Source organism: Carassius carassius, chromosome 5 (assembly GCF_963082965.1).
Source record: "Carassius carassius chromosome 5, fCarCar2.1, whole genome shotgun sequence".
In the NCBI taxonomy this organism is placed as follows: domain Eukaryota; kingdom Metazoa; phylum Chordata; class Actinopteri; order Cypriniformes; family Cyprinidae; genus Carassius; species Carassius carassius.
In genome coordinates this window covers 20,600,058-20,624,337 of record NC_081759.1, presented here as the reverse complement: position 1 = coordinate 20,624,337, position 24,280 = coordinate 20,600,058, and the positions used below count along the sequence as shown (strand labels likewise).

Below are 24,280 nucleotides of genomic sequence, written 5' to 3'. Positions count from 1 at the left end.
TCGTGTGCTGAGAACAGGAGTCTGCAGTGGAGGATTGTATTACTTACTGTCCTTAAATATTAATTGCAAACTGACAGTTTGCAGAGTTCCTGAACGTTTTTTTCAACACTGTTATGCTGTGACTTTTACCTCTTTTAACATTTCTTGACATTATATCATATATCATGAAATGATTTATTTATTTATTTTGTGTAAGCACAGGATTCAAACTTGTAGTCAGTATTTCATTGTATACACCTGACAGACTAAAACTCAGCAGTTCGATTTAAATCTGATTTAAGAACTCATGGACACCACCTAAGACTGGGTTTTCTCTTTTGTGATGCTTTTCCAGGCCTTTACTGAAGCCTACTTCAGCTGTTTGTTTGTGGGTCTTTGTGATTTTAGTTCAGCAAGTGAAATGCATGCTTAATTGGGTTGAGATCAGGAGACTGACTTGGCCATTGCAGAATATTACATTATTTTACCTTCAAAACCTTCTGGGTTGCTTTTGCTGTGTTTTGGGTCGTTGTCCGTTTCTACTATGAAGCACTGCCCATTCAACTTTGCTGAATCAGGGCAGAGAGTATATTCCTATACACTTCAGAATTCTTCCAGCTGCTTCTGTCTTTGGTCTCGTCATCAATAAACAGCATTAACACAGTGCCACTGGAAGCCATGCATGCTTATGCGTTCACACTGCTCCACCATGTTTCACAGATGTTGTTGTATGCTTTGGATCACAAGCTGTTCCAAGCCTTCTATATACTTTTTTTTTCTCATGATTCTGGTACAGCTTGATCTTAATATCAGCCGCACAAAGAATGCTTTTGCAGAAGTGGTCAGGCTTTTTAGAAGTTTTTTTGCAAAGTCAAGTCTGACTTTGCTTTCACCTTGTGGTGAGGTGAACCCTCTGTAAGGGCATGTTTGAGGACTTGTTTAAGAGAAAAATATCGTCTTCCAAAGGTGAGAGTCCCAGGAGCAGATAAACAAATCTCTTCAGTTATTCCTGTCCCTGACCAACTGTGCTTAAGCAGCACATGAATAGCATGAGTTTGCAGAGATGGTTAGGCTATCAAGTGTGCGAAGGTTGCAGTGCAGATTGTGGCAGGAGATTAAGGCATAATATAGTAAACTAAAATAGTGAGTCTGGATGTTCAGGGCTTAACCACCTGTAGTGTTTAATCCCTAAAGTGAGCTTTGACAGCACTGCTGTAGAGCTTTCAAACTGTGGGATCAGTAGCAGTTTCATGTGGATGAAGAGAGAAGTTTAACTCTATAGTGGAAATGTATAAAAATTTAAAATGAAGTTATGACTTTTACATGGCTAGAAGTCACACATTTAGGTTACAATTAGGTTACCTAGAGGATACCGATATTTTTTTTTAAAAATTGGTATAGCTTCTTTTACATCTTTTGTCTAATTTTAAAGTAAATCGGAATATTATGTGCCCTCTACTACAATTAAATGAATGTAGTGCACACTTAAGGTTAATATATAAATAAATAAACTAGTAACAATTGGCAAAGCTGTAACCATTCAGGATTTGAATTGTTAGATCAGATATTTTTTCTGAAATGAATGTTAATTTTATTAGTTTACCATCATTAATAATAATAATCACAGAGGCAAATGTACTTATTATTAAACAAACTTTAGTAAATAAATAAATAGTCTAGTCTTTTTATTCTACACAAGGCCTTCATAAAGTTGAAAATGATTAATTATTCTATTCTCTGATGACAAAATTCTCTTTTAAGAAACTATTAATTATATCTACATAAAAAAACATAGAATTAATAATTAAAAATGTTACTTAAATCATAAAAACGTTCAGGTATTTGTATAATTAACCTATTTACTTTTGCTTTATTTCAAAGAACGCTTTCTTATTATTTCATTGGTAACACTTTAGTATAGGGTCCAATTCACACTAATAACTAGTTGCTTATTAGCATGTCTATTATTAACATATTGGCTGTTTATTAGTGCTTATAAAGTACATATAATGCATGACATCCATAATCCTACCCAATACCCTAAACTTAACAACTACCTTATAAACTATTAATAAGCAGCAAATAAGGAGTTAATTGAGGCAAAAGTCATAGTTAATGATTAGTTAATAGTGAGAATTGGACCCTAAAATAAAGTGTGACCATTTCATTGAATGTCTTATTTGTATTTTTCATTGTTTCTAATCAAACTGGCTTGCTAAACTACTGTAAGTAAAAAAGTGTCACAGTTATGGCCAGTATCTGTACATAATAAAAAACAAAAAAAAATCATGCTCTAATCAACACTTGTAAATTTTAAAACGAAAACAAATAAGTGTCAAATCAGTATCTTGAGAGACAATGTGACTAAGTAGTTTGAATATGTAAAATCAGTTCATGCTCTGTTTCATTTATAAAAGGTCACGCTTGAGGCATGTCTACAAGCTATGGTTTCTGGGTATGTAATTCTTACACACAGTATACGAGCAAAGAAGTGCTATTCGACTGTCCTGCTGTTTGTTTTTCCCAGAGTGAACAGGATGAGAATATGATCCAGCAGGCCGGAGATGACACTGACGTGCCAGAAGAACTGATCAAGATGGTGGATGGAGAGGTGCCTCAGGAGGAGGAAAAGGAGTCCATCATGGGTCAGATACAAAAACCTTCAGAACATGGATGTGGGGCAGCTCAAAGAAAAGATTCAGGCCACATTTGTGGAGATAAAATCCAAGGCTGAGGTTATAAGTGCACTGTTATGTAATGTGAAGAGGAAGTCAAAGTCATCTAGTTGCCTAACATCTTGACGACACGCATTTGCTTATGCAGTAAAACTATTAAGTTACCATTTCCTGAGAAATATTGATCACACAAGAGATGTTCAGAAATTTATTTTCATTGGATTTCTAGTTTTTCTTTTTAATCAATTACTTGTTTTTATTTTAATTTTTTCTTATGAAATTGTAACTGACCTTCTCACATTGAGTAACCTTTCATTTCCAAGCCAGAGTTATGAACAATATCTACATGTTAAAAGATAATCATGACATTTGATTCATGCACTTTTTGTTTAAAAATAAAGACTATTTTTCTAAATATGTTTAAAATCTATGTGAAGAAAGAGATGTTTTGAGATGTAATAAGGTGACAGGATTTTTAAGAAATTAGTTTAAATTACTATATAATTACAGTAACATTGCTACAGTATTTTCTTTACGCTTAAATATTTTTTATATATTATTATTATATTTTTTATATTATTATTTAAAATATTTTATAGTCACATGAAAGTAAAGACTGAAAAGTGATAGAAATGAGACAATCCCTTGAGATGATACATTTTTGCATTACAATCACTGACAGCCTTGTGGGCAGAACACGTCATATAACGCTGTTGTGCAACAGTGCCCCAAGTTCAAATCCCAACTCTTTCCCAATCCCGGCACCCATCAGCTCTGATCTGTCCTATTATAAAAAAAGGCAAAAAAATAAAACAAAAAGGAAAAATGACACGTTGACCATTAATACATTAACTCCACAGTCTTTAAAGGACTTTTCATTTATTCATTCTAAGGTCGTCCCAGATGTATATGACTTTTTTTTGACAACTTTTAAGATCTTTTGACAAAGCCGATGCTTCAAATGCAAACTTTTGCCAATTTTGGTGATCCCATACACTTCCATTATATTGACTCATGGAGATGTTCATTCAATGGAAGTCAGTCCTATACATCTGGGATGGCTAAATGATGAGAGAATTGTATTTCTTTTGTGTGGAGTATCCCTTAAATTATTGGTTTACCACTGTGTACTCACTCAGTGATGGTTATAGAGTTGCAAACTATTCATGAACTCATTTTGCATGTCGTCAATATCATCAGTGGTCTCAATGGGAATACTTGGTGGGTTCAGGAAGGGCGAGCATGGCATTTTCTCATATTGATGTGTATGGTCAACGTACAATCGAAAGTCCCCATAGCCTCCTACAGCTCCGTGGAGGGGCTCGCAGACGTTGAGGTAGGGGCTGGTGTGCTGCTGGGGGAAGCATGGGCCCTGGCTGTGGAAGCGGCGGTCAGACGCGGGGCTGTGGCTTGGGCTGGTCGAGGGGCTGTGCGGCATGGGACACGTCAGCTGACAGCTGTTCTTCCTGGTGGGACGGTTGAGATCCAGTTTGGCAGTGAGGGGCTTGCCGACGTTAACATCCATGTTCCACTGGACCAGTTCGTCTAGGGAGTTAAACAGGACTTGTAGGCAGACAGTGAAGACTAGTTCCTCCTGTAAATCAGGAAGAAAGGCATTAGAAGGAAAAATAGGTATCAAGGTAGTTTTGAATTATATGTGTATTGTAAATCAGATCTAGATCTAGCTAAAGACTTGTCAGTCAGTCTTGAGCTGTACCTTGAGTTTCTGCAGTGAGCTGAGTCTGGTGTAGAGGCAGTGCTGAGGAAGACTCCCTGAAAGTAGGAAGCTTCCTGTTTCCTCCAGAGTTTCTTTGTTCATCAGCTTAGGGTCCACATCCAGGTCCTTCAAAGTCAGGTAATAGGAAAAACATTATTTATCGCAAACATATGTTAAGAAACACGTTTCATGTTTACATACTTTACTACTTATTTTTTTGAAACATTAGTTTATAGTGTCTAGCTAAATAATTAGACTGATTAGTATTTTACATTGACTTCTGCAGATATACACTACTGTTTTTTGAAAGAAGTCTCTTATGGTCTCCAAGGCTGCATTTATTTGCAAAAAATATACAGTAAAAACTGTAATATTATAAATATTATTACAATTTACAATAACTTTTATGTATTTTTAACAAATTTGTTATTATTGCTTTTGATCCATTTAATGTGTCCTTGCAGAATAAACAGTTTTTTTTGACCCTGCATTTTTTAATGGTATAGTAATTAAGAATAATTGCAGTTTCTTTCTCCAAAATAAAAACAAAGATCACTTACCAAAGGGAGGTTAGTTATGTGTGCCTGACAAGACAGCATCTCTTCTGGCTTTTTCATAATGCTGGTGTAGATGACCAGCACATTGGAAAACTCAGCAGCAAAGTCCATTTTTATCTGAACTCCACATTCAAAGTCCAGAATTTTAGTCTGCGGCAGTTCTGGGTTAAAACACAAATGCAAAAGTTCAACAAATGCTGAGAAAAACTACATTTACAGTACTACAGTATTTCACTCATCAAAAACTATCATCTGTTAATATCATCAGATTTGATGATAGTAATCATCTCATGTTATGACCAAAAGAGATGAAATTAAAATATTTGTTTGATCAAGGTTTTTTTTTTTTTGGTATTGTCAACTGATGGAAAAGAGGAAAAATATGTGTCATGATAATAATTAAATGATTTCAATTAAAACACTGTTGATGAAAATATGGTGAGGAAGAAATAACAATATATATATATATGGTTGTTATGAATACAATTGTTACTTAATTTTATGTTTTAAAATGGAATATATAATATTAAATAATATACAAAATTAGATATATTATGAAATTATACTTTATAAATACACTCAGTGGCCACTTTATTAGGTACACCTTGCTAGTAACGGGTTGGACCCCCTTTTTCTCTTCAGAACTGCCTTAATTTTTCGTGACATAGATTCAACAAGGAAAAATTCCTCAGAGATTTTGGTCCATATTGACATGATATCATCACGCAGTTGCTGCAGATTTGTCTGCTGCACATCCATGATGTGAAGCTCCCGTTCCACCACATCCCAAAGCTGCTCTATCGGATTGAGATCTGGTGACTGTGGAGGCCATTTGAGTAAAACGAACTCATTGTCATGTTCAATGAAACCAGTCTGAGATGATTTGAGCTTTGTGACATGGTGCATTATCCTGCTGGAAGTAGGCATCAGAAGATGGGTACACTGTAGTCCTAAAGGAATGGACAGCACCCGGTGTGGTCTTCTGCTGCTGTAGCCCATCTGCTTCAGGGTTCGATGTGTTGTACGTTCAGAGATGGTATTCTGCATACCTTGGTTGTAACGAGTGCTTATTTAGTTACGAGTTACTGTTGCCTTTCTATCATCTCTAACCAGTCTGCCCATTCTCCTCTGACCTCTGACATCAACGAGGCATTTTCGTCCACACAGCTGCGGCACACTGGATATTTTCCCTTTTTCCGACCATTCTCTGTAAACCCTAGAGATGGTTGTGCATGAAAATCCCAGTAGATCAGCAGTTTTTGAAATACTCAGACCAGCCCGCCTGGCACCAACAACCATTCCCCGTTCAAAGTCACTTAAATACCCTTTCTTCCCCATTCTGATGCTCAGTTTGAACTTCAGCAAGCATCTTCACCACATCTAGATGCCTAAATGCATTCGTTGCTCCCATGTGATTGGCTGATTAGAAATTTGTGTTACCAAGAAATTGAATAGGTGTACCTAATAAATTGGCTAGTTTTTGGCTAGTTTCGCGATTACTAGTAATCACGAAAACTTTTATTTTTATTAACAAAACTTTTTTGTATAGATTTTATTTTGCCAAAAAATGTGAACCTGTTTTATATGGTTATTCAAAAGAGTTGCAGAATATTTTGAAGTAGCTGACATTACCATGTGCTTTGGCCCAGAGCAGGTTATGTGCCTCGGCGGCATCTGAGTGGTCCCCGGGACGGATGGCATCGGTGAGGGACCGTCTCTCTGACAGGCTGCTGCGGATCTCTAGAGCCTGCTTACCCTTTGTGGGGTCAAACTGACCCATATCTACAAACAATCAGAACAGTAGATTGATTGTCAAGACATGCAACCAAACATGAGTAGATTAAATATAATTGTATTTATTTTAATATTTAAAATGAACCTTTGAAGTAGTAAAGTACAAAATAAGTAAGAACTGAAAATAGCAGTACACGATTAAAATCAGTTAACCATTTGTTTGAGCTTAATGGACCTGCATTTAACTAATAAACGCCGTAATACTTCATTTAACTTTAACATACTCCCTCAGGTTCCCTCACCTTCAGCCACTCTGTCTAGCAAAACAGTTATCTTCTCATCCTCTAGGAGGCGCTCCTTCAGGAATTTAATAAAGACTCCATTGGTGAATCCACTTGAGCTCAGTTCAAAAGCCTCAGCATCTTGGCAACTTCAGAAACATAATACATCTCAACATAACTGGTCAGATAGCAAACAAAATGTACTTCAGCATGTTAATTCTGGATGAAAAAGAAACCCTCAGTAACTCACGTGGCATATCCAAACACAATATTGGCTGTAACTTTGAGCACAACATTTGGCGTGGCATCGTCATGTAAATTTCTGAAGCAATAAATTAGTGATAGAATGATGACAACCAATGCATGAATTACCAATGTGAATTTGTTATGATGAAACCACAAAATGCACACCTTTTCCTGCACATGTCGAGGAGGAAGACATTGAGTCCAGTCTGCTTCTCCTGCATCAGTTTCAGAATGCTCTGAACGCAGAGACAGTTGCCTGAACGGTATGGATTTGGGGCATCAACAGGCACCATAAAGCTGTTCCCAAAGTTCTCATACCCATGTCCAGCATAATACAACAAACCTAAAGGGAGGAGCAATCATCAAAGAGTCATTTCAATAAAAAAAAATTGACTCACTCTCATGTCATTCCAAACCTGTATGACTTTCTTCTGTTGAACACTAAATAATATATAGAAGATATTTTACGGAGTGTTATTGTCTGTTATTTTCCACACAATGAAAGTGAATAGTGAATCACACTTTCAACTTCCAAAAAGGACTGAACAGGTACCATAAAAGAAGCTCAGTTTGACACATTTACTATATCAAGTCATATGATAGCTTTGCATGAAGCATTAACCAAACATTCACCAAAACCAAAAGTTTTCTCTTGGCTGATGATGTCAATTTGAACTTGTGAACATATCGGTCATGTGACGGTATCAAATTTACGTATCACAATGAGTGCTGAAACATTTATCCCAGAATACAGTTGCATTTAATTACAGAAAAAGGGCTGAAAAGATAAACAAACTTCAGTCTTATTCTATTAAAAACAAGTTCAGCAACTTAAAAAAAAGAACTTGAACATTTGAAAACGTTTAAATAAAACATTGCATAATAAATATAGAGTAAACAAATGTTTCAAACTGATTGAAGCGCAAAAGAACACAACTATTAAGACCAGAAACCAATTGTAACCAATATCAATATCTTTTCTGGGCTTTAGTCCATGTTTCAGTCCAGTTAAAAAAATGTGTAAATGTGTGAACAAAATGATTAAAAAAATATATTAAGTATTTAAATAAATACTAAGCAATTTCATGTAGCTCATCCGCTATCTTTGTCCAGACCATTACGAAAAGCTGAACACATTTTTATGTAGCATACACACAATACTCATTTGCATAAAAAAATCTACACAATAATAAGAATGATCTAAAATCAGATAATAAGGTGTATAGAATTATTCTGAGTATTTTAAAGTGCCTACAGTAATAATATTGTGCATGGTCATTATCGCAACATTTGCACATCTAGTGTATATATTCAAACCTGACACGGTAATATGTGTTGTGCCAGCTTTGGCATGAAATATGTCCAAAACATGTGCCATTAGTTCTCATGTGATATAATTACACAAAGTTTTATTATGTGAAAGCTTAAATGATATGGTACTTTAATGGTGCTTTTTGACCTTTTCAGAGGCAGACAGCCCCTAGTCACTGTATACTTCTGTTATACAGAATTGAGAAGCGTGATCTCCTTTTGTGTTCAATAGAAAACACCAAGTTAAACAGGTTTGGAATGACACAAGGGTGAGTAAATGGGGAGAAAATAATTAATACTTTCCTAATCACATCTCAAGTCAATGTAACCAGGTACACTCTCAAAAAAAAAAGATGAAGAACCTCCATGGAACCTTTCCATCACAAAAAAGGATCTTTATAGTGGACAAAAGGTTCTTGAATTTAAAAAAACAACAACACTGTCGACTGAGAGGTTCTTTGGAGAACTAATGATTTAACATATTGTAAGTTGGCTCAAACATTTATATACTTTCCAAAAATCATGTTAGGTTACTCTGTCAAGGTGAGAAGAATGTTTATAGGAGACTACAGTAGCATAAACTATATAGAAGTCACAGTACCATACACTCCCTTATGAAGCAGGGACAAGAACTCCTCCACAGCGTTCCTCATCTCTGACTCGGTTAGATCCAGCAGAGACACCACTTTAAAGTTGAGCTGCCGCAGCAGATTGGTGAGGTCGTACACGTCAACCATGGGTGCTTTCAGCTGCGGGTGGTTTCGATATGTGAGGTTACCAATCAGAAGAGCCACTTTGTCTGTAGCTAAAAGAAGAAAAACATTCAGTGTGAAAGATGAGACTCTCGTTTGTATTCAGGTTACGTTAGTTTATAGTAATTATTTGGTCTACTCACCATAAGGTTTCTCAAGACTGTAATCTGATGGGGAAAAAAGCATGATCATTCACTGTCTCAATAAAAGCCAAAACTGTTCAAGACTATATGTGATGGGAACACAACTTACCCCTTTCAATAGTCAAAAAATCATCTATAAAAGAGAAATATATTAAGTTTTTAGATTATGTGTATTTAAAGGAACACGATTATGACAGTAATGAAGAGAAAAGAATGCTTATAGATCACAAGAGGAAACCATTTTTCAAGACCAAAAACCTATTTTTGAGGTATGATAACTAACCCCATCCTGCCACACTGAACCCCTGCCACAAAAACATTTTGTTCTCACACTGCATCCTTTACAACTGGAATGGGAATGTTCTCATTTTTAGGCAACAGTCATGCAGATCAGATATATCAAAGGGTCTTCCTCCATCTCAATCAATGAAGCAGGCAAGAGAAGAGAGTGAGTGAGTAGCTGAAAAACGTTTAAAGGTGCTCCGGGTTCAAAACAAGCTCATGTTATCAATTATCACAGAAAATCATGTTGACCTAAATGTATTCACATTATTTGTAGTAAGCAAATGCATCCCATATATGCTTGTTTTAAACCTGGAACGTTCATTAGTTTTTACAGCATGCATTAATCAGGGTGAAAGTATGATTATTTAGTACGAAATGAAGTAGATTCAGATTCCACAAAGGGGTCCACAAAGGTCAAAAGTCTGTAGATGTTAGAAGGTGCCACTACATCTTAGATAATACCTTCAGAGCACTCCATTGCTCCTGAAATTTCATGAGATATTCTTGGCTCTTTCATTTCAGAATGGCAAGGATTTTCTTGAGGAAGAATAAAAGGTTGGACCACAAAATGAGTAAATACAGATAAAAAATGCAGTCTTTGGTAAATTGACCATTAACATTATACAGGCAGTCCACTAGAATTAATTACAATGCCATACTAAGCCATCGTACAAATTGTCTCTTCATTAGAGTTGTAGAGGAAATATTTGACATTGCAAAGACCATTTCTAGGCATCTGAACTATACTGACCTGCAGTTATGAATGTTAGATTTATACCGTAAAAACTAAAGGCTAGAATACACTAACCAACTTTTGCACGGATTCGCAGTATGAATGCAGTCAGCACTAGTTTCCAAAAGTAGCAGCCAGTATGCATATATTGGGTACTATATACAAACATGATTTCATACAATTGGAAGATATCAGATATGTTTGATATTTTAAGTCAACTTTAGAACACATATTGTTTTCATTTGTCATGAGTCTTCAAGCAAAGAGGAACATGTTTCAGCATTTCCGAAAAACTTAAAAGTATGGTAGTGTGTGATGCAAAGTCGATTAGTGAATGATGACCAGTTTTTCTCTGTAACCATTTGCAAAGTCGACAAGCATATGACATAGTGTTTTAAACTCTTCAAAGTCGTGTAATGTATTCCAGCCTTGAAACGAAAATTATGTCATCGTTTACTCCCCCTCAAGTTGTTCCAAACCTGTATGAGTTTCTTTCTTCTGCTGTACGCAAAAGAAGATTTTGACCAAACAGTTGCTGGTCCTCACTGACTTCCAAAGAACGGAGAAAATAAAAAAAACTATGCAAGTGAATGGGGACCAGCAAGTAACTTGAGGGTGGGTAAATGATGACAGAATTCAAATGTTTGGGTGAGCCTTTAAGTAACTACTCTTCAGATCTAACCAAAGAATAAATATAAAACAAAAGACATGATGCAAACTGTACCTATAACAACAACATCCACTTCATTGCTCCATGTTCGTTCATTACTGCAGAAGATCTCACAGCGATATCTTCCCTGGTGCTCTGGCAACAAATTCTTGACCTAATTTAAACAAAAATAATAATAATTAAATCACTCTCACTACATTGTACAATTTTACAAGAAACTATCATTTCAGTCTTTCCACTTCGTAATTTCATGTTAAATTCAGTGTATTACTTGTCAGTTCTTTGTAATTATTTGTGAAACTTGCTAGCATTTTCTGAGTTGTTTCTTTTCCAGTGTAGGATTTTTTTTAAATCTACTTCATCCAAGCGGTCTCAGAAAATAAACTTATCTAACCAAAGTGAACAATAGTGAATTTATCAAAAAATTTGTCATCTGTTGGTTCTCTTACAGTGTACTTCCTCTTAGTGGCTTTTTTGATCGGCACTCCATTTCTGTACCATTGATATTGTGGTAGGGGTCTTCCAATAGCTCCACACTCCAGATAGAGTAAATCTCCCACCAGCAGCCTTTGGGCTTGAGGCTGGATCAGCACCCTTGGCCTGCCCTCTGAAGCCAGAGACACTAATCCTGAAGAAAAAGCATCAAGTTTAATATCAGTGTTAATCAAGACAATTCAACCAAATTTCTTACTTATCTCTGCTGATCAGAAATGACTTACCATATCTTGGTGGAACATCGAGGACATCTACTTGGGCCCATTGACTGAACTCATACGCGTTTCCACAGTTCACTCGACAGATGTAAAACCCTGCATCTTTGAGCCGGACTGGACTGAACACCAGGTCTGGGGAGGAGCTGTTATTTACCTGAAGGGTTGCCTTAGTTATGTTATTCATGTGAATGGCTGACAGTTCGTTATGTTGCTTGATTGCAATATTATACATCTACACACCTCTTCCGTTTTCTTAAACCACTTGAATTGCACATGTGAAGCACCAACCGCATAACAACTGAGACGAAGGTTGTGTCCAGCAATGACAGCCACCGACTGCGGCTGCACGAGGATTTGAATTCCTGTGAGATCAATTCAGAAAACAGCAACTGAAACTGACCTATGAATGCAAATGAGTCACTTAAGACTATATCTGCACATAATCTATGCCAGAAATTTCAGCAGAATTTGAATGTGCGTCATTTGGAAGTTGCATATTATAGTAATGCTTTCATTTACAAAAAAAAGAGTGTAAGTAAAGGAGAATATTTACTGTTGTTATACTAGCAGGCAAAAAAAATAAATCAGCAATCAGGAATTTGTGTGAAAAATTTACATGCAGATTTCCCACAAATGTAAAAAAATTGGTCACACAAACTCGCCACACTGACTAGCAGAAAGCAGAATGGTTTTAAAGAGACTTTTGTGTGAGAATTACATTTTCTTTGCCAATTTTTACAGGAAAAACTGCATATTTTGCATTGGGCCTAAGAGAAATATCACTTCTTCAAGCCTGTGTCACAGTCATGTTTCAATTTCACTTTCACATACAGACTCAGAGCATATACAAAATAAACAACATTTGATAATGTGATGCACTTGTAGAAACATACACGCTTTCTGTACCACATTTACACTGAGGCTGTTGTACCTGGAGATTTCAGACACTGCAGGGCATCCGTATGACCCATGATCTGTAGAAACTCCACCAGTTCACCCACCATACATCCCTGATCTCCAATGAGTTTGAGCAGACTGCGGGAAGGACTTCCGTCCGCCTCCAAAGCCTTCAGAGAACACATGTCCATATCATCCAGACTGTGCATTTGAGTGGAAGGAGACAGTAAGAAAAAGACTTTGAGTTTATTAGTATATATTACATTAAAAGGAAGAGAGAAAAAGTTATTACCTCACTTTGAATCGCTTCTCACTTTTCACAATCTCCCCCAGTTTTCGCCATCCCTTATTGTTGGCCTTGTCAAGGGACTCACAGAGCCTCTTCAATACAGACTCTTTCAATAAGTTTATGTTCAAAGAGTCATTCAAATCCGACATGATTGAGGAAAACGGTTGATACACAGCTGTGATTGGTTGAGGTCAGATTTAAATGTTCAGCAAAGCACCTGCAAAATGGGACATTGAAGTGGCAGTCCAATCAGTGTCCTGAGGTGTCACATTAAAATAGAAATAATAATACAAAATATGGAACTTTTTAAAAATTCAATGAATGCCACAATGACTGAAAATAACTGCAAAGCTGCTAAAATTGTATGACAGTCCCAATCAAAACAAACAAACAACAACAGAAAAACATGACTGCTCCTGCTAAAGTTTTTAAAGGGTCAGGTAAATGAAAATAGCTCCTTAATTGTCATGATTTACTCAGTTTCATGCTGTTCCAAACCTGAATGACTTAATGTTTTACGTGGAATTCAAATTAATGAGAAGACAGAATGACAGCACAAGTCATGAATATCTTCTTTCACTTTATGGAACACTTGCAATTGAAGACTGAGAATGCCATTCTTCCTAATGTGTTATTATGTTCCACAGAAGAAAGAAAGTCAATCAGTTTTGAAACGATAAAAAGATAAGTAAATGAAGGAAGCATGATCAGTTTTGTTGAACTACCTTCAAGACACTTTCACTTTTTACAGTTTTTGTCAGCCACCGAATAAGTTGTGTTATACTGTATGCTGAATGAAAACTAAGTAGAAACGCCATTCTTTCCCGCTTTTTATTTTCGAATGCATTTACTCATCTGTTATAAATTCTAAATGTAAACATACAAACAAGAAATTAAAAACAGGTTAGAATTCACCACAAACAAAAAGGCAACATCAGGTAGAGTGTAAACATCGAGCGCACATACCGCCGACGGATCAGATGTTGACACGTATCCCATTATTAAGCAATACAGTAATTCTTCGCTGCACTGACTGATGTGGGGAAATCCAACTTTCAAAACATACGTGTGTGTGTTGATTACTTCCTGATGTCTAACAAAGAGGAAGGCGTTCATCTCTCTCCTGACTGAGCAGCTCATAGAGTTCTTAAACGGAAGTACAGTAGCCTATGTTCTTGTAGTCAAATCAGATGTTGAGAAAAGTCATGCTTTTCAATGATTATTTCTCACGAAGATGAATATGTCACCATGAAACCGTTCTGAGCTGTTGTCAACTTTTTTTTTTTACTCCTAGGCAAGGCACCCCCACTGCCAAATTACTTTTTTAGTTTTTCTTGAATCACTGAATAAGGAAGGAAGGATAAGTTTCTTTTTTTTTCTTTTTTTTACATATATGTTTACTCAAAATATCATTCTAAAATGCCTATGGAATTTTCATGGTTTTTCTAGACCTAGTCACATTTAAATAGATCCTTAAATATATATATATATATATAATCAGGGTTTTCAAGAAGGTGGGATTGCTGATTCTTTAACCATTTAGTTAAAGATATTTGCATATTTGCAACAATTTAGTATCACACTGTCTATCTAGCTATTTGTCTGTTTATAGGCCAATTGGTGTTTTTTTTCTATATGATTGTAGGCTATAGCGCTGTATATCTGCAAACGTCTCTAAAAAGTACATTTCCGAAACGGAGCCTCCTTTGTCCGTCGTTCTTCAGACATCAAACTATTTTTAAACTTCCAAACAAGGCGTTATTAGACAAACATCAGAGTTTGATATTGACGAACTTTACTCTGTGTGTGATGTCATCGCCTGTATGCCACTCCTCGAGACTCTCCTGCAGCGTTAGAGCTGTTTGTGTGCAACTGGAGACTCAGAAGGACTGCGGTGTCAACAGGGTGACTTTGTATTTGGCTTTTCCCACTCTCATAGTGCGCGATTTTTGTGGGACGGAACTTAGGAAAGACTGTGGTCCGTCCATAAATCAGTCCAAAATGCAGCGCGTGTGTGGAATATGGGAAAATCACAGGTGAAGATGTGTGTGTAATTTCGAATTGGGAGACCGATCCAGGTGAGTCTCCGTCAATATCATGTTTTATTATTGTTATTATTATTACTAATTATATATAAAACAAATTCTGTGGAACATACCTAATCGCGGTAAGCTATATTGAATTGCACTATTTTTGTAATCCTTTAATGTTTCATTCAGTAGCATATACTAGTTAAATTTAAAAAAAATCATGCTAAAAACATTCATAGCTCTATAGACAAAGTTATCATCAATGATTATGATTATTAATGAAAACTAGCAGTATTGTTGCATGATTAACTAACAACTGATAAAAATGATCAAACCCAACTTAAAATACTAACAAATTTTCATTCAATAACAATGGTATCCCTCCAAAACAGAGAAAACATCTACATGTCTGTTACTTTATAAGTGTTATAGCGTATATAATGAGTTGTATTTGTAGGGGTTATTGTAAAAGAACAATTCTTGACCTCACCACGGACCTCAATCATTTTCAAACTCTGGCTGTGGCCATGGACTGTCTTCATCACATAACCTCTTATATCTGTAAACCAGTAGCCTATCTTTTTTTACTTCAGCTGGGTTGACCTGGATCAGGGGCTATTCTAAGATGTGCGTTTTATGGGGGCTCAGCCCCCATTGAGTATATAATTATAATAATTATAATTATAATAATATATAATATACTATAAAATAAATAATATAAAAAGTGTTTGACTAATAGGGTAAGGTGGTATACTAAACTTATTGCAGTATTTCACTGTATTGCATAGAATAAGACGAATACAAGTCTTCCTGAATCCAGATCGCCCTACACCAACCCTACACCTAACCCTAGCCCTCTGAGGAAACTTTGTGCTATTTCAGATTTTCAATACACTCCATTCTGTGTGATTTATATGCGTTTTGAAAAGTGGAGACATGCTGTAATCTCCTGAAAAGTCACCTTCTCCTTGTAATACCTATGTTATACCCTTTTCATTACACAAATCTGTGTCCTGATGTCACAAAAACAAGCACACGCATATACTGTACAAACACAACATTTTACTGTGTGCATTTTTAGCACAACCGTCTTTATTTAGCTCATAGGCTATGCAAACCTATTATTTGCCACATGCACTGTAATGAATATGTTTTATATTATATGTAAAAATTTCAAATAAAAATGGCAGCATGATCGTTTTCTAAAATATGTGTTTATATGTTAAGGGCTTCATTTTTGCTGGAGAAAATTACTTGAGGTGTGATGAGGGGTGAATGCAGTGAAAACTTTACAGTAGGCCTAAGTGGGAAACTGATTGCGCCCCCATGATATTTTGTGAACTGCATTTATGACAAAGAACTGCACAGATGCAGATATTGCCCCCCCCCCCCCCCCCAAATGGCCTAGTGACGCCCATGGGTTGACTGTCTGACTACTTTTTGATCACTTGATCGTAAATGACTGGCCTACAAAACATTTCTTATAAATTTGTGATTACTACCAAATAATGGATTCAACCTTTTAGCAACCCTTTCCTTCAGTTATCACAGGTTTTGCATTTCTTTTTGGAACTGATTGATCAAATGCCTCATTGATCTGAGCTCATACACCTCAGTTTTTGAGCAAACATCCACAATTAATTCATTTAGCCACTTAAAAATGGAGGTGCATAAGCTCAGATCAATGAGGCCAGTTAGTTTCTTTCAGTGTGAACTGAAAGAAAACAAGTTGACAAAAAGGTTGAATTCAAGATAATATAGCATAATAAGAGATTTACCAGCAGTTTTTAAAAGACCATTCCTGGTCAATTTTGATTTTCACACTGATCACTTTATATTATTTGATATTAAGAATGTGTTGGAATGTATATTTTGTAAAATACATACATATTATTTTTTGGTAGTCATATTGTCAAACTTGCTGCTGCTAAGATGAAAATAAATATTTGAAGTTGTGAAATAGAAAGTTAAAGTCAAATGTTTGGAGGTCATTTAAACCTGGACTTTGATCCACTTCCTTCTATAATGTGGTCGAATAAAAAACTGCACTGACCACAGACAATAACTTGTTCCATTTGGGTAAATCTCATTCTTGGCTACTTACGTATGGCTTACTTACTTGCTGATGGCAAGTAAATGAGTAAATATAAAATGAAGAATATAGATGCAATTCAAAGACTGTGTTTTTGAAACCAAAGTGTTTCTACAATGATCCAAAAACATAAATCACATTTATTGCCCTTTCAAACTGTGTCTCTCATTGGAACTCATCCAAGGCTGTAACTTTCCATGAAGTCACCTCTCTGCACCTGCGTTTGCAGTGTCTGATTCTTTCTTGATGCCTTGTGTTCATAACATGGCTGTCAGAAATAACCATTGATCAGTTCTGAGACAGAAAATCTGTACCAATACACCACTGTGTAGTTACTTCACTGATCATGATAAGAAAAGATTCATGAAATCAGATAAAATCATCTTGGCACAGAGTTAGCTCAATGCAAATGTGCATACAATTTTGTGCACATGATGACCTTTTAGCTGTTGTGATGAGTGAAGGTGTTTACACATGCTGAGTGGTTGTTTTGATGATTCAAGTAGAAACAAGCTCTACAGTTGGTATTTAACATGGTGTGGACACTTCATTGACTTCATGGACATTTGTTTCTCATGCAGGAAAAATGTGGAGAGATGCAGAGCAGGCACTGACTCTGATGTGGCTCCTCTCTTGGACCTCACACAGCATGTGTAAGTGAGGGAAACAGTTCTAAAAAATTCAAAGAACAAATTCACACAGTTATTGTTGTTTTTATCGATTTTTGTTGTTGTGTACCATTGGGTTTTGGCGCTTTTTCTATAATTTAATATATTTTTTTAGGCCTGTTGTTTGTATATAATACATCAGCGAATAGGAGACAGATGTTTAAATTCTATACTAAATTTAAAGGATGTATAATTCAAAGAATTCTTCTTCATTTTAGTTTTCAGTATATGAAACACCCATAAACACTTTACAACACACAAAATAATAATATGGGTTATTTGCAGCATTCAATAATAAGTCTGGTAGTGTTTGAAATACCATATATTTGTTTAGTCCTAATATTCTCACAGAGAATATGCTATCATATATTCTTGAATTACGCTATGTTTCCAGGTCATTCTCCTCCGGAGAGGCCCAGACTAACAAGATGTCGGTCACCTGAGAAAGAGACTTTCACTTGCTGGTGGGAGCCTGGATCAACAGGTGGACTGGCCACCAGCTACCAGCTCTATTACAGGAAAGAGAGGTGAGTGCTGCCTATATCACTATTCAGCATTGTTCATCTTGCTGTCAAAAAAAGTATATTTCCATTTATTTTTTCCCTGTATCAGAATATGGGTAGTTGCCTCATTGTGTGCCTGTTATGACATAGTTTAACATATAAGCTATATTTTCCATGATTTTGTTTGTATCAAGTAAAATAAACTGTTACTGAGATAATGTAGCGTTTTCATTCAGTTATTGAAAGAAGTCTCTTTTACTCACTAAGCAAAAGTAAAAACTAATATTGTGTAATATCATTACAGTTGACTTGTTTCTTGTATGATATGTTTTAGACATTTTACTTATTTTATTTTATTTATTCCTTTATTGGCAAAGCGGAATTTTCAGCATCATTACTCCAGTCCTCAGTGTCACATGATCCTTCAGAAATCATTCTAATATGCTGATTTGGTGCTCAGGAAATATTCCTTATCAATATTGGTTACTTGAAAGAACATTTGTATGAAGCAGCTATTTTTGCATATTTGCTGAATACAATTATTAATTTCTTTCACAATGAAACTTTGCTATGATAGTTCTGTTCTATATAAAGGAAGAAGTATCTTCATTTTGTCTTATTTTCTTAATATTTGTTCAATTTGTACATCACACACACACACACTTATTAATAAACACACTAAATCTAGTATATTAAATGAGCTAATGTTTACACATTTGATAAGAAATCACAGGTTTAGGTTCATTTTTTTGTCAAAAGATTAGTCAGCAAATCATTCTTTTTAAACTTCAAACTATCATAAACTTTTTCAGTTCTTTGGAAGTCTTTGAATGTCCGGATTATCATAAGGCGGGAAACAATTCCTGTTATTTTGATAAGCAACACACGTCTATTTGGATCATATACAACATCACAGTGGTGGCCTCCAATGCACTGGGAAAAGCCTATTCGGAATCTGTAGAAGTTGATGTTATGGATATCGGTGAGTTCATGTAATGAATGTGTTTACAAAATATTGAAATGCATCCAGAAATGCTTTTGTTTTTATGTGCTTGCAATATACCCCTAGCGTATACTGACCATGCATGAATGGTTAATGATGTTTTACTACAGAGGCCAAGTTCAGTGTTGTTTTGACCACAGTCACAGTGCAGTGAGCTGACTGCTAAATATAGCATATATAAAGATTTCCTGTGGCTACATACGGGCACACACAGCAAAATCAGCAAAATCTTTACGGTGAAACATTTATTCTTTGAACTTTTTAACTTTCAGTTAGATCATCATACTAGAACACAAGATAGATAACAGTGCATGTGCAGTTACATTTACAGTTTAGTTACAGTTTCCCTCAAACCAATTCAGCTAGAAAATGTGTCCGCGCTGGGCTCTTCCATCTGTAACGGTGAGTTAAACAATGATGACTTTTAGAGCATCTGTGTGGAATGGAAAAGTACTAAATGGCACTAAACAGAAGCAGCTCTGGCTGACTAACTGAACAGAATGAAGATGAACAGCTTTGTGTCTTGCATAGCCTACTGCAAAACTCAAGCCATGTATCGAATGTCCCACTGCAGATGATTGAATGCGCTGGCATGTTGCATTTTTCCTTTATGCATTATGACCATAAATACGCTACTGTTCAAAGGCTGGGGTCATTGTGATAAAAAATGTTCAGTTCATTCAGTTTATTTCCTATTTTAGTACATCTATTGTTGTCACTGATTCTACTATTCTAATGTCTGTGCAGCTGATTGTCATTTAAGATGATTGATCTTGTTCCACACAGTGGAGCCTCACCCTCCAGAGACTGTAAATGTGACTTTCGTGCAGACCACGAACAGCCCCTATTTCCTGGTGCAGTGGCAGTCTCCGCATGACGCAGACACACGTTCAGGGTGGGTAACAATCAAATATGAAGTTCGCCTAAAAATTGAGAACAGCGGAGACAAGGAGGACAGCAGCTGGGAGGTGAGATTCAAATCGTTTCAAGGTCATCAAGGTTCTTAAATGTTCTTAGGCTTTGTCATTTTTCTGTTTAAAATCAAAACAATTTAAGACCAGGGCTTTTAACTGGCACAGATATAATATTGAAACCATAAAGGTTTATATCAAAAGGTTTAATCAAAAAAATATGTATATTCCATATACTCTATTCATATAAATTTGCTTCTAAATGTTTTAATTAGTGCTGTCAAACGATTAATTGCGATTAATCGCATCCAAAATAAAAGTTTTTGTTCACATAATATATGTGTGTGTACTGTGTATATTTATGTTTATAAATTTTATAAATATAAATATATGTAAATATTTTCAATAAATATACTGTATACGTGTGTATTTATATATGTGCATTTATACATATGCAAAATAAATATACACAATACACACAGTATTACATAAACAAAAACTTTTATTTTGGATGTGATTAATCGCAATACATTTTTTGACAGCACTAGTTTTAATGAATTATTATCAATTTATTATCAAAAAGAACATATTTTTGTATCAGGAGTCAGTTTTTTTGCATTTAAGAGTCTTGTAATTATGATTGAGACATAGTTTTGGTTCTTGTGTTTTTAGTCATATAGTGCTGGAAAACAATTGGAGTTTAGCATCTACAGTCCGCAGCCTGGAGCAAGTTACGTTGTGCAAGTGCGCTGTAAACTAGACCACGGCCTCTGGAGTGAATGGAGCCCCTCTGCATTCATCCAGGTTCCAGACAGTAAGATGATACCAGCACCAGCAACCCAATCTTTCACACCTCCAGCCATTGTGCTGCATTACTCAGCATTTCTAGCCTTAGATAACAGTGTCCAGGCTATTTCTATCAAAATAGGCCTTTAGATCTATTTGAACTCAATATAGAGTACAGCACTAAAAGATGATGAAAATTGAAAGTGGAGATGTAAACAAGGCTTTGTGTTTCTCACATTGCAGATATGCCTGACGCACAGAATGCAGTTATGATTATCGCCGTCACGCTAACCGTCATCATTTTCCTGTTGACTGCAGGAGCGCTGACAGTCAAGATGAAACCGTAAGCATGATATCCCACTCAACTCATCACAATGACAAAGGGGTTTACACTGATAACTGTACATAAAAAGATACGTTTTCCCAGATTTTCCTTCAGAATATAGAATACAGAATTTATTTTTCAACACAATTTTCCTTCCTATTTAATAGCTGCTATATGTCGGTACCTAGAAGAATAACAAGTGCAAAACTTTACCGAAGGATAAAACAACTTGCACTACAACCAGTTTGATTATAATTATGATAATAAAATAAAATTATGGCAAGTTAAGTCTGTATTTTCTTATTCTTCTCTAGGATGAAGCATTTTTTACTGCCACCAGTTCCAGAACCGAAAATCAGTGGCTTAGACACTCAGCTCCTAAAGGTACAGCAGACACTACCATAATCCATGCATTATATCATATCATATTTTATTAATTCATTTTCCTAAGGTGCAGTTTTGTTGTAGTGCAGATTAGTTTTACTTTTGTAGTTTTACTTTTTCTGTGAAACATAGAAGATGTTTTGAAGAATGTTGGTAACCAAACAGTTTTGGTTCCTATTCACTTTCATCATATGGTCAAAAATATAATAAAGTGAACAGGGACCGATTGTTTGGTTATCAAAATTATATTCGTATATCGTTTTTGTGTTCCACAGGAGTGAATGATGACAGAATTTTCCTTTTGGGGTGAACGATCCCTTTAAATGAGCCATTATTTTATTGTTTTGCTCTTAAGACCCCAAAAAACTGCAGTTCCAACATACAAAAGTCATTTTACTTCTTATTTCACAGAGTGGGAAGTCTGAGGAGATCTTCAGTGCTCTGATCACTCCAGGATATCCTCAGATAGTCCAGAGTTCAGACCGTTCAGAAGTGGAGTATCTTGTGGTCTCCAACTATGATGAGGAAATGGATTTTGATGGCAAAGCTCATCTTGAGGACCAAAAGGGAGAAAATCGTCCCACAGATACTGCACAAAAGGTCTCTCAGAACAGCATCAAGATCTCATTGAACAGCAGTCAGGATCTAAATACAACACTGAGCAAAAACTACCACTCTGGGACCGTTTCCAATGAGCTAAGTGTCCATGGAGAACCTCAACAACTACTTCACCTTAAGTGCAATGGCTCAACAGTTAAAGCTAAGGACCAAAACACTCAACTGAGCTCCAGTAGTAATTGTGAGCACGTCAGCATCAACACTGCTGGACTTACGGAGTATGTCGAGGTTGATGAAGACCCGAAACCTCTGGTCAGGGAGGACTACAGTATGGTCAGTGACGTTATCAGTGATAACATCCTTGTACTACAAGACAGCGTCCCTGTAGAGGGACACAAAGAGGTCAAATGTGACAAAACATCTGAACCTCTGGGATATTTGGAAACTCTGACAACGTTTTCAAGTGAATCTTGACTGTTCTATGACTTTGGGATTATTTTGTCTGGTTGTGTCCTGCTCAAACTGTCAATCACTCTGTTCTACTAGCAGAGTGATTGACAGTTTGAGCAGGACACAACCAGACAAAAAAGACAAAAGATGTGAGAAGTGTTCCTTCAGCGATCTGGGATGCGTTTCCAGTACAGTGACATAACGTGCTGCTAAACTACCAGTGCTATTCATAACTTATTCCCGAAATTGCTGGCTGATCGTTGGAACCACAATGGTTCAACAATCTAGAACTGTCATTACTGTAATTACTTCTGTTAATTAATCGTTTTGGATCAAATTAATGTCAGATTATCGATAACAAATATGGCATCTGAGGACTATAATATCTTTGTTCATCACTGTATTTCTTCATTCGTGGTTCTCCTGGTGACTAGAGCACATTCACACTCTTCAAAAACTGCGCTTTCATTCTCTTGACGAACTAAAAGACATAGAATTAAATCTGTATATATATTTGTATATGTATTATATGTCAGTTTGCCTATGTTACTCAAGCGTATGATCTGTTGATCCACATGTCATTCTAACAAGAAACTCTGGGTATGGAGTTTCATCCAAATGACTTTACGATGCCAGTTTTGTTCGTTGAAATTATGGTTTCTGGAAACTGCAAATTTGCAACCATAGTTGGCTTGCAATGTTTTTGGGAAACACACCCCTGTTATGTTGTATGTGTCAGTCTGCACAACTACAGATAGAGTTTGCACAGGTTCTGTGGATAATTCAGGCTAAACAGCTGGAAGCTGAAGAAATGGGTTGAAAATTAGATTAAAAGGAAGCGTCATTCCGAACCATTGCATATTGACCGACTGCTGTTAAAAAATACCCCACTAAAGAGCATTATAATAATTGTTAAACCTTTCAAATATTTCTTCAACCTACTACCTCGAAGCAGACATACACAAAACATCCCACTATGAGTTTCTGCCACTTTCTCTAGAGATCTGGCACTTTTCTCAATGCTTGCTGCTCCTGATCTTTAAAAGTTGACTGTTGTTAAAAATGGACATAGTTTAATGGAAACACTTTAAAATACAGGACGGCTCCTTTTGTATATTTATTCACAATGATACTGTGAATATAAAAAGTGTGAGATTTCTTTGATCAAACACAGCTAAAGACTTTACTGTGTATTTATTGAACTAGATCTAGTATTTGTATGATGCTCTCAATCCATTTTATTGAATCTTTATTTATAACATTGATTTAATGTTAAAATAGTTATTGATATTCACACATTTTAGGACACATCCTTCTGATTTATAATTATCTGAACTTGAGCACTCTTCAAAGACAAAAACCATAATTAAGACTGTCAAATAATAGATTAGATCTGCACAAAAGGGTTGTCAAAGCATATCCAAACACAAGGGCAGTAAGCCCAAAACAGTCTGGCAGGGGGTGTTTTTTATTTGTATTTTTTCACTTTATATAGAGTGCCTCAGAGAAGCTAGTTACAGCGGCAGACACAGACGGGTTTATGGTCTGCAGTGCAGCAGTAAAGAGTTACTTTAAGTCAAACATTGAC

General features: G+C 36.0%; 2 protein-coding genes across 5 annotated transcripts; one reads left to right on the top strand and one right to left on the bottom strand.

The window, feature by feature from the left end:
* Window positions 1-2,457: 2,457 nt before the first annotated feature.
* On the top strand, window positions 2,458-23,886 carry LOC132140963 (prolactin receptor-like). 3 transcript variants are annotated; one of them, XM_059550079.1, is made up of 10 exons: window positions 2,458-2,714; window positions 17,686-17,757; window positions 18,167-18,299; window positions 19,088-19,257; window positions 20,065-20,246; window positions 20,862-21,003; window positions 21,219-21,318; window positions 21,615-21,684; window positions 22,096-22,774; window positions 22,826-23,886. In XM_059550079.1, exons 2-9 carry the CDS (start codon window positions 17,691-17,693, stop codon window positions 22,714-22,716), a joined length of 1,485 nt encoding a protein of 494 aa, XP_059406062.1. In that variant the 5' UTR covers window positions 2,458-2,714; window positions 17,686-17,690; the 3' UTR covers window positions 22,717-22,774; window positions 22,826-23,886. The 3 variants fall into 3 exon arrangements, with proteins under 3 accessions (XP_059406062.1, XP_059406061.1, XP_059406063.1); XM_059550078.1 differs by lacking the exon at window positions 2,458-2,714 and adding an exon at window positions 14,807-15,060; XM_059550080.1 differs by lacking the exons at window positions 2,458-2,714; window positions 17,686-17,757 and having other exon boundaries at window positions 18,173-19,680.
* On the bottom strand, window positions 3,485-14,232 carry LOC132140960 (mucosa-associated lymphoid tissue lymphoma translocation protein 1-like). 2 transcript variants are annotated; one of them, XM_059550068.1, is made up of 17 exons: window positions 13,949-14,232; window positions 12,986-13,199; window positions 12,728-12,894; window positions 12,037-12,158; window positions 11,803-11,950; window positions 11,533-11,711; window positions 11,138-11,237; window positions 9,505-9,528; window positions 9,396-9,419; window positions 9,102-9,305; window positions 7,355-7,532; window positions 7,194-7,265; window positions 6,965-7,092; window positions 6,561-6,710; window positions 4,932-5,089; window positions 4,372-4,497; window positions 3,485-4,248 (listed from the first exon to the last, which is right to left on the bottom strand). In XM_059550068.1, exons 2-17 carry the CDS (start codon window positions 13,129-13,131, stop codon window positions 3,790-3,792), a joined length of 2,385 nt encoding a protein of 794 aa, XP_059406051.1. In that variant the 5' UTR covers window positions 13,132-13,199; window positions 13,949-14,232; the 3' UTR covers window positions 3,485-3,789. The 2 variants fall into 2 exon arrangements, with proteins under 2 accessions (XP_059406051.1, XP_059406052.1); XM_059550069.1 differs by lacking the exon at window positions 13,949-14,232 and having other exon boundaries at window positions 12,991-13,124.
* Window positions 23,887-24,280: the final 394 nt, after the last annotated feature.